The 10912-nt window shown below is 46.2% G+C and overlaps 1 protein-coding gene across 2 annotated transcripts in view; it reads left to right on the forward strand.

Moving 5' to 3' along the window:
- Positions 1-5743, forward strand: part of Rapgef5 (Rap guanine nucleotide exchange factor 5) — a 253743-nt gene extending 248000 nt beyond the window's left edge. Inside the window, exons 25-26 of one of the 2 annotated variants that reach the window (XM_041638782.1) lie at positions 2285-2339; positions 5207-5743. In XM_041638782.1, coding sequence (XP_041494716.1) covers positions 2285-2339; positions 5207-5325 — 174 coding nt within the window. In that variant the 3' untranslated portion in view covers positions 5326-5743. The remainder of the gene's footprint in view (positions 1-2284; positions 2340-5206) is intronic. The other variant, XM_041638784.1, reaches the window with a different exon arrangement.
- The last annotated feature ends 5169 nt before the right edge of the window (positions 5744-10912 follow it).

Raw genomic sequence — 10912 nt, forward strand, 5'->3', positions numbered from 1 at the left:
TTCCATTTTTTTAAGACAGGGTTTCTCTATGTTACAGTCCTAGCTGTCCTGGAACTCACTTTGTAGACCAGGCTGGCCTCGAACTCAGAGATCAGCTTGCCTCTACCTCCCTAGTGCTGGGATTAAAGGCATGTGCTACCACCACCTAGCCAAAAATCAATTTGACTTAGGCCAGCGTTCCACTCATGAGCTAGACCATCTTCATGTAGACAATATTCTTAGAGAACGTCTCTTAGCAGAGGACAAGATTCACTGAAGCTAAGACAGGATCATCTTTCACAGTAATGAACCAATGGGACCTAAGTAAATTAGGATGAGCAGCCAGTTTCTCATGGTGGATGTCAACGTTGGCCAGTCAGCAGATAAGTCCGAGTGTGCTCCTTGTCTGGCCGACACAGGCCAGCACATTCGGTCAGACCACACGCAGACCCGGAAGTGCTCGGGAAGCACACTAAGACGCCTGTTGTTCCTCAGCAGCTCTGAATGCTTCTACCTCAAACTATGAAATGTCAGAGGAGCGGAGGGTTCTACCCTTTTCTTTTTGTCCCCAATATTATGAGTATGATCCTTGACTGTGTCCACCCCACATCCTGTCAGAAAGCCCAGAGGTGGGAATCAGGACTCACAGCCTTGAGCCTCATGTCAGCGCCAGCCTTTCAGGAGCTGAACAAATGGCACAGGATAGCCATCGGTGTGATGCCACAGGCTCAAACAACGGAAACTCTGTCCTGGGAACTGGGGTCAAATTTGGGGAAGGAAATTAACAAAGCATTCACACAGACGTGAGTCAGGTCCCATTTCCTCTTCAAATGCCACCTGGCTGCCCCACTGAATTACCCACCATGGAGACGCATCGAATGAGCCCAACTACAGCCAGGAAAACTCAATCAGGTTGTCGGATTCAAGTAGCATTTCTGCCGTTCTGTTCGATTTTAAGTGAGAATTAAAATGTTCAGCATTAGCATTATTTGATCCACTGTTTGTCGTCTGTGGATGCTCCTGTGTCTGACTAGGGCAGGCAGGTTGTGAAGACGGTGCTTGGAGGACCAGATAACAAATGGTATTGATCCTGAAGTAATGAAATATTTGGATTTTGGTTTGAAACAAAGTAAGGAGTTCCGTCATTCTCCAGAGAACAGGCCCTACTATGACAACTGTGTCATAATACTCTGTAGAAGGAACTGTCATCCTCCAGAGAATAGGCCTTACTATGACAACTGTGTTATAATACTCTCTAGAAAAAACTATCCATAGCAGAGGTTAGCTCTTCCACAAAAACTCTGTTTCCCACCATTATGAAAAAGTGGAAATAGTGGAGTGAGCTAAAGACTATTGGAGGGACACAGTGCGAGGTGAAGGGATCCTGTCCAGGTCTGGTGGTGTAGGTCTGGAACCCTGGCTACTCAGGAGGCTGAGGCGGGAAGGTTGGGAGTTCTAGGCCAGCCTGGGCAAGCAGTGAGACACTCCGGGCTGTGGTAGCTCAGTAGTACAGTACTTATCTAGTATGCACAAGGCCTAAGCTTGGTCTCCTCCCCCAAAGCTGTGTAGTTCAGATAAGTTTAGTCTAGAGATCAGTGAGAAACTAAAGGAAAGAAATTAAAGTAGAATACTAAAGACAGGAAGGAAATATAAGTTAGAAACAGAATGAATTTTGTAAAATGCGATGTTATCACTTTTCTTTTGTGAGTATGTCACTTCCTATCATTATTTCAGCACAAAGAAAACTTTGTGCGTCCATCCAGGACATGAATGTGAGCCCATAGATGTGGTTCAGTTAGTGGAGCTGCCAGCTGAGCACTCAGGAGTCCCTGGGTTTGAGTCCCCAGCCCCGTCACTGGGGCAGTGGCACGCACGTGAGCCTGTGTCCTGAGTGTGCAGTCTTCTGGTGCTGCCTGCTTAGGAGGATGGTAAAGGTCCCAGCAGTGACAGGAACAGAAAATCAGTGAGCGTATGCTATTCTCCTCAGAAGGGAGGTTTCAGAAAGGCTTCATGAAGACAAGACAACAACTCACCTTCAAGCAAACATGGGCAGGAAATTGGGGGCAGTGGAGATAGCATGTTCTTCTAAGGTCCAGAATACCTCCACTCTTTGGGAGCCACTGCTTTTGCTGACACAAACTCAATATTCTTGAATAATCCAAGCTTAATATACTCAATTAAAATCATGCCCAGCTCCAAGATGAACTCCGCTTTATACCCCCCCAGGAGAAGGTTACCACCTGCCCCTGCAGACACTGCTGTTTCAGTAGGTGACCCTTGCTGTGCTCCCTCTTCTGTCTTCCAGCACATGATTGCAGACACGGTCCGGACCCTGAGACACTGCAGAAGTAACCAGTTTGGTGAGTACCTGAAGTCAGGGTACAATGCATACTCAGTGATGCTGTCACCATTTAAGAAACACTTAGGACCCTAAATTTAAACAGATTACGAAGTGTATGCATAAGTACATGATGTCTTTATATTCTAGATTTTCACTGTGTTCCTTCCCTCCATGTTTGGGATGTGGCACGGCACTGCCCCCTTGTGCAAGCAAGTCTGCACTGTCCGAATTGACTTTAGACAGACATTCACCCGCCCACCCACCCACCCATCCCCTTTCCCCTTTTGCTTGCCCAGTCCCCCAGACTTACTGATGAGTTTAGCAGCACAGCCCTGCCTCCAGCTTCCTTGCTTGAGGACATTTCTGGAATAGCTGTGTGGTTTATTGCAGTGCCTGAAGTAGCCTTCCACTGTTTTTATTCTTTTCAATCCAAACTTCTTCTCAGCTGAAAAAGTCTTTCTTTTCTGAGCACTTTTGTAGAATCCCCTTTGAGACTACATATGCAGTGATATTTTCCCAATTCTGGATAATCTACCTTGTATTTAAATGGTGTTAGCATTTTGCAGGAAGGGGGGAAACTGCCTTTGCTAAGTAGCAAGAGCTTTTACCTGGATGGCAGAATCCTACTCACCCTAGGGAACAGGCATCCTTAGCCCTGTAGGTGCAGAGCCCAGAGCCAAGGCTTAGAAAACTAACCCATGCAGTCCTGGCTTCCCTGCCCAGCTTTGCCCTCTGCTGAGTCTTAGTACAGAAATAGTAATTTTTAAAAAGAGAGAGATAGCAAGGTATGGTGGCACACCCCTTTAATCCCAGCACTCAGGAGGCAAAGGCAGGCGGATCTCTGTGAGTTTGAGGTCAGCCTGGTCTACAGAGGGAGAGAAAGTGTGTGAGGAGGACTGCAGACAGACCTCTGGGAGTTAAGAGCACTTGCTGTGCTTGCAGAGGACCATGGTTCAGTTCCCAGCACCCACGTGGTAACACAGCCTTCTGTAACTCCAGCTCCAGGTTATTCGACACTTAACGGATGTCTGAAGGCTCCTGCACACTCTGGTGCACATACATACACACACTGAGGCACGCATACATATACATGAAATAAAAAAACACTTCAATGGTTATAAATCAAAGATGGTGGAAGTAGACCTTAAGTAATATATCTTTATTGCAATTTATTTCACAAATACTGCATATTTAGAGAACCAGAGCCCCTCCCTACCAAAGAAAGTACTCCTAATTGCTATGCAAGCCTTCAACGCTTATTCTATAGTGTACTGCTCATGGCTGTCAATAGTATACCCCAGCAAATCCAACTAGGAACTGAGCTTCCTATATGTGTTATGAAGTGGAGAACGAGAATTACAGAATACAGGGCCTAATTTTCTAAATATTCAGTTAATACCGCTTGGTATATGCACTGCGTTAGTTCTCACTAAGTCCGCAAACACAGTGCAGTAAGGACCAAAGGCGCACTGTTGCCGCAAAGGGCCCTGCAGACACCTGTGGCTTCACTCGTGAGTTTGCATGCAGATTTTTCTTATTGGTCTTTGCTTCCAAAGTGATCAGCAAATATTTAGCTAATTCTGAAACTGCCAGTCTGATCCATCAAGGAGTAGAAGGTTTTGTGTGTTCCCAGTACGGGTAAGAGGCCTGACCCTTCCACAGGTTTCCTCCAGGACTCTGCATAGCACAAAGTAAAGGAGAAATTTAGCTGTCAGGTGTGTGTCCCGAAAATTAGGCTGAGACTAAATTATCTTACCTCCTTTAACAGTTTCCTTTAAGGAACCTCATCAACAGTGTTAACATGTGGGATAAAGTAAGAAAGCATCACTCCAAACAGCTGTGCACTGTGGAGCACCGTGCAGGGATCAGTGTGATTGTTGGGAATGTTCGTCGTGATATCTTTTGAATGCTTGCTGTTTACAAACTTACCTGTACAGCCAGAAAGCATTTACCAAACAATTTCCCCATGTCTTCCGGAAGGCATTCTAGAATAACAGCTTACAGGTTCCAATGCTGAACTTCCAGTGTTTATTCGCTGAGGCCAGGAAGTCCAAGAGTTAGAAAGCGCCTGTGGTGGACGGCTCCTAAATTATTTCCTTACTAAACACATTCTTCATAGAAGAGGGAGCGGCTGTTTTCACAGCTGCAGTAAATGCTCTTTTACAGGCACACTTCCTCTGAGACTCTCCATGCCCTCCCTGCCAGTCCTCCTCTTCTCTAACGTGGGTTCTTTTCTGTTTGTTTTTTCTCTGTGGTCTTGTCCATGCACCTACATCAGGATCCTTACCAGAGCTGTCCCTGGAAAGCATGCCCATACATGCTCAGTACAGTCTCTCTTGTGGCCTTCTGATTCTTTTACCTCTTCAGATTGCCTATCCTCCTGGGTAGACTTTAGCTCATTCCTATACCCATTCTTGAGGTTCTGTTCTGTGCTATCTCTTCTTTCTTTTTTTTTCCCACTCCAAAAAATAAGGACAACAAAGAGATTTTAGAATCTAAAATAGAAAGAAGTAGAGAGAAGTAAATAACTTAGTAAGCTATTGCGTTCAGATTCTGATTCCAAACAGTTCTAAGCTGAGATAAGAAACCACAGAGGAGGGGTGCGTAGGAACCACTGGACCTGGTTCGCATCCTGTGGTTAGGCCATGTACTTGCTGACCGCTAAGTTTCCTCATCTGTAAAGGGGTGATAGCATGACTTTAGTCTATTAGTTATATACTGAGGATGCCTTGCCAGTCAGCCTGCCTGATATGATCTGAAGTGGTTCATCTCTGGGAACCAGGTTGCCACTTGTAGAACTAACCTAACCCTTCGCGAGGCTTTACTGCATTAGTAGTACCACTGCTCCCACTCCATTGATTGTTTGTTTTCCCTCTAAAAAACTAGGAGGTGACATGTCTCCAAAGGAGCAGCACGAGCTGAAGTCCTATGTCAACCACCTGTATGTCATCGACAGCCAGCAGGCCCTGTTCGAGCTCTCTCACAGGCTGGAGCCCCGGGCCTGAGCTGCCCCGGGCCTGAGCCACGTCCATCCGTCCTGTGACTACAGCACTTAACGCAAAGGGAAGGTCTCCGTTCAGCATGCTGCTTCCTGTGAGAAAAGAGCTTGCTGAGTTCTAGCAGCTACCATGAGACAAGTGCAGGAAAGGCTTTCGGAAAGCGATGCCAGCTACCAGATGCGGAGAGTACCCCCTCTCCCCACCTCAGCGAGAAGATGGAAGGAGTCGGAGCATCCTTGGAACAGGGTCTTTCTTATGATGGTGATTTCAATCCAGCCCAAGTCTCAGCTTAATGGCGTGGCAGCATTAAGAGAAAACATGTCTTGATATATAGCAGCCAGTAAGATTGTGTGTAGCAGGGAGGACTGCCATTCTGCCCGCATCACCTTACTGCCTAGGAGCCATTAAGAGACCGGGAGCATCTGAAGACAGTGAGAGCATCTCCAGATGCCCAGGAGGAGAGGCTCCCGCAGCTAGAAACTGGACATCACCCTGGGAGGCGTGTCCTGCTGTGCAAATAAGAAATGCCTGGCACACCCTTCTTTGCATCCACAATCATTTACCAACATAGGCACAGATGAAACTAGTTTCCGTACTACTGATGCATTCCTGTAAGCGAGGTAGACCGAGTTTCTCATTCAGTGAGGTATTTGGCATTGTTCAGTTTCTGGAAACTTACTGTACGTGTATTTTTGTTGTTGTTGAGCTCAACATGATTTTCAGAGAAACATGGGGCCAAGATCATGGTGCTCGGTGTCCGCTTACTGAGATCGCAGGGTCGCCAGTTTCTGCAGTCCTGTGCCTGATGCAGCCTTGGTGTGTGGCATCCCTGCCCACAGGATGCAGCATGTCAGCCTGTGAGGGATGGAAGTGAAGCTGCATATAGATAGCTTAACAGTTGGCATTACCAGTCTTTCAGGAATTGAAAAGTACCCAGAAATGCCTAAAATCTGACCTAATTGGAGAGTCGGAAGCCCCGGAGTCCATTTCCCAAGAATAGCCAGAGCCTTTCTGCAATTTACCCATTTCCTTCTCATTCCTTGTTTTTAACAAATCAGGCCTCATATACCAAATAAGACCTCTGAGAATTCTCAAGGACTGGTTAGAGAATTTCCCTGAATCCTCGAGGAAGGAAGAGCGCGTGGTTAAAACAAGGCTGCCTCGTGCTAGCTGTTCACTTCACTGGGTGCAAGCCCCCATCTGGTGCAGCAGGTCCACGTTTCCAGTCATGAGTGTGGGTACACTCCTCACACCCCCGAGGGGCTGCCTGCTCAGTGTCCGCACAGACCTGCTTACTCATAACTGAGACTACACTGTGCCCCTTGTCTCCTGATTGCTTTTCTGGTCTTGGGACCACAGTGGGCCTGAAGTACTGATAAAAGGGACTATATGGAAAAATCCTGGGTAGAGATTTCAAAGGGATTGCATCTAAACCAGCATGTAGAATGTTAGTCCTAGAAACTTGCAGGGTGTTTTAGACACACTCCAACTGAGTTCACTGAGAAAATGTTTTACAGGGCTGAGAACCAGTGGACGAGACCAGAGCCACAGAGGCAGGGAAGCAGGCTCTCTTGATGTCTAAGCAAGCACAAGCACCCACAAAGCCCTGGCAGTCTCTGAGAACAGCACAGACTGGCAGCACAGATACCTTTCTTCCGCCAAGCTAGCAGCCAGGATTTGGCTAGTGAGATCACACCAGGCCGTTTGGTCTTGTCTCCGTTCTAACCTAATGTATGACGTCAGCTCTATGCTGCTTTAAGCAGAACCTCAGGACTCACTGGATGTGAAGATCTGTTCTAATAGAACACTGTATGTCCAGGCCTCAGGTCAGCTAGGCTGTGGAAGCCATACCTGCAGCATGCTGAGCACACTCAGAGAATCCTGCAGGTGAGGCTGCTATTCCCTCCAAAGCAAAAGTCAGGTGGGATTTGTTTTGCCATCCAGTCTTCTGAATATCTAAAATCTCTAAATCTTTAACCTTAACACCCTTGTCCAGGAATTTCTCAGGCGGCAGATTCAGGGACCTCAGAAGGTTTGCAGAATTTTAAATCTAAAGTGAAAGAATATTCAAAAATTGTCAGACCCTATATGTTCCACAGGAAGCCCTTCCTACAGCAACTGAGCACTGTGATAGGTGTGCCCAGGAATCAGCAGTATTCCATGTGTGGGGTGACCTGGTTCCTTCTCTAGAGCTTCCCCCTGGGCCTCCCCAGAATCAGTATTGATCTCCCTGGATGTGAACTAGGGTCTCTTCCAGTTTTCCTTTAGATTACATAGCTCTCCGGTCCCTCTCCAAATCCTGTGTAACTGGGATCTTCCCCAGTGAGTGATGCTGGGCTTCTTCCTCAGAGCACAGCCTTCTAGGGATCCTGTGGATCTCTGGAGTCCATTCCTGCAAGGCAACCGCACTTGCTAGTTAGCACAGGAGGCAGAACACAAGTTCATCTAGGGAAAGTCACCAACTTTCCAAATACAAACACATTTGCAGATGCTCCCTAGCCTATGGATTTGAAATTCACTTTGAGTCTGTATAATTGCCAAACAGTTATAGTAGCACATAGTATAACCCACATCCTCTCTTTTCTAGTATCCTTAATTGCATTGAGAATACATTCCTTTTCCTACTCCGATATCTACAAACAAGCAGTGTGGCACATGCCTTGACCTTAGAGGCACAAGAATAAAGTCTCGCGCCTCCTACTTCATAGGTGCACACTCGCCTGAGTGAGCCATAAGCGGTGTGGGCAGGTGACTGCTTATGTAGACTTCTGGTCCTGGAGCTGTCCCTTGACGCTGCGAAGTCCCAGCCCTGTGGGTTTGCCACAGACGGCACATGGACTGCAAACCCTGATCTGAACAGCACAACCCACCCAAGCTTCTCAGAACTGGGCAAAATCATCAGTGTTCAGACGACCAGGGCCACTGCAGCTGTCCAGCATGGGATTTCCTTCCCACTTCAGAGACGTGTCCTTGAAATTTCAGCCTGCTCCTTACTCAGTGGGCCAGTTTTGCTCTAGAGAAAACACATTTTGAAAAATTGCCAAAAAGTCAGATGAATTGTACTACTGTATAAAGCAAAGCTGTATATACTAAGCATTTTTAGCAGAGTGATATTTATTTGCATAGCCTATTTATTGTATTCATATTCCACTGTTGTTAAATACCAGGATGAAATCAGTGATCAGAGCAAGGACTCTTGCTCAGGACTGCTGCAACATTGTCAGCTCGTGAGAACCAGTAGACAATAGAAAGCCCACGGTCCGGGCATCTACCTAACTTCTCAGGGACTACACCTCGTAGTTTTCCACCGTTCTAAGAGCTGGTAAATATGAAACATTTGTTGAATTACCAGACTGCCATTGACAGTGTTTGCTTTCTGCCTCTGTGTATATGTGCTGTGTATTTATCAAAGTAGGAAGCAATAATTTATATGTAAAAATGGCCAAGCAATATAAGGTTAAAACTTATATGAGTAACCATTACCTTATCTTGTATTTTCAAGTGTTTTTTAAGCTGCTTTTCCAAATATAAGACTATGTTAAACATACCACTCAAACTGGACTCCTCTTTCGTGCGTCCATGGGCCTGTGTTCCAGCAGCATCTGGTGCTCTGTCTAGAGCTCAAGTGTTCTCTCTGAAAGAGATACAGGTAAGTGAAGAGCTGCAGGAACCCAGCCACCTACCCTGCTACTACACCTAAACACCCCGAGACTCAATACCACCTGCTGGACATGGCCTCAGGGCTTAATTTGAGCCTTGGAGAGTCCCATAGACCCTGCCAACACCCCACTCTCCTTGAGTTAACTAGGAATGAAGAGAAGTACCAGACCTAGGGATTCCTCTGCCAGGATGGAGGAGATGCACGGTGGGCTGCGGAGGGCTCTGATGGTGTTCAAGGAAAGTGGGGCAGTTGTCTGTCCAATTCAAAATGGCCTGTGGCGTGCAGCATCCCCTCCCATGGAAATGTTGAACTCTGGGATGGCCAGGTGTCTTGTGTGTAGTGAAAAGCAGGAATGACCCAGGCAGTTTGTTTGACGTTCTCAGGAAACCCGTGCTTTCTGTATCGACTCCACTAGGAGCTCCACACTGCTGCAGGTGAAAATGTCCAGTCTGGGTCTTGGAGCTAAGGCAAAAATGGAACAGAGATCCAACTTAGAAGTACCTCGAGAAAAATAGATAACATTGCCATTAGAAGCCACTGAGATTAGCGATTATTTGTTACTCAGCAGAATTTAGCCTGACTGACTATACAGTCTTCCTAGACACTTCTCAGTGGACTTCACTTCACCTTAGACCAGTGGTTCTCAGTATTCCTAATGCTGCAACCCTTTAACATAGTTCCTCATGTTGTGATGATCCCCCAACCATAAAATTATTTTCAATGCTACTTCATAACTGTAATTTTGCTACTGTTATGAATTGTTATATGAATACCTTTTCTGATAGTCTCAGAGGACCCCTGTGAAAAGGTTGTTCAGCCCCCAAAGTGGTTATGAGCCACAGGTTGAAAACCTCTACCTTAGACTGTTGACAAGTCTTACCAGCTTTGCAGGATCTGATGGATGACGTGTGTATCTGTGCAATGTCTTGTCTTTGTGTGAACAAAGATAAATGATATGAAGGCCATTTCCTTTGGTTAAAGCCCAATTGATTGCGAGTTACCAGGAATTAACCCATCTGTACAATGGGGGAAATAGGAGGAAGGTACAAGGGACAGTGTTCTGTGACAGCAGCTGGGAGCAGAAACACTTGCCCTTTTCTATCTCAGCCCTGGCATTGTCACCTCATCCTTGGGGACTTCCACATTAGGGTCTTCCTGAAATCAAGTGCTGTGTGGGCAATAAAAGCAGGCAGCCCTGAGCTTCAGATCTGGGAGGAAGTAGAAGAGAGGGCAGAGCCAGTTTCCTTCCTGACTTCCTCTGGTTCCAGTTAGAAGGACGGAGTAGAGGAACTAGGTTCACAAGAGACAGAATCCTGTGCTCTTTCAAGTCAACAAACCTCAAAATGGAATTTGTGATCCTAGCCCAGTGACCTAGCCGTAGGATGGACTTCAGGGCAGCAGTCTCAGCTTTGGGTCCTATTCAATGATCTCCAATAAGCAATCTCTACTTTCCTTTAGAAGTTACTTGAAACAATTCTAGGGATCCTGCAGTGTGGAGGCAGCTGGATTTTCTCTTACCTAAACAGAACAGGCAGTTGTCCTTCCACACACAGGAAAAGCACACCTGACTTGACAGATGGGTGCTGTGGAATAATCTTTCATACACGGAGAAAATGTGTTGCTCTCATCGTTAATAAAGAGCTGACTGGCTAATAGCTTGGCAGGAAGAGGCTAGGTGGGAGAGCCCAAGAGAGAATGCTGGGAAAGAGGGCCGAGTCACCAGCCAGATGCAGAGGAAGCAGATGAACATGACATGCTGAAAAGGGTACCACAATGTGGTAGAACATAGATAAAAGATATAGGTTGATTTAAGTTCAAAGACCTAGTTAGTAACAAGCCTAAGCTATCAGCTGATCATTTATAATTAATAATAAGTCTGTAAATAAAATAAGTCTCGTGTGGTTATTAGGTAGTTTTCAGGTAGGATGAAAA

The sequence above is a fragment of the Microtus oregoni genome, unplaced genomic scaffold (genome assembly GCF_018167655.1).
Source record: "Microtus oregoni isolate MIOR12 unplaced genomic scaffold, Mior012 000056F_ref0000123, whole genome shotgun sequence".
In the NCBI taxonomy this organism is placed as follows: Eukaryota; Metazoa; Chordata; class Mammalia; order Rodentia; family Cricetidae; genus Microtus; species Microtus oregoni.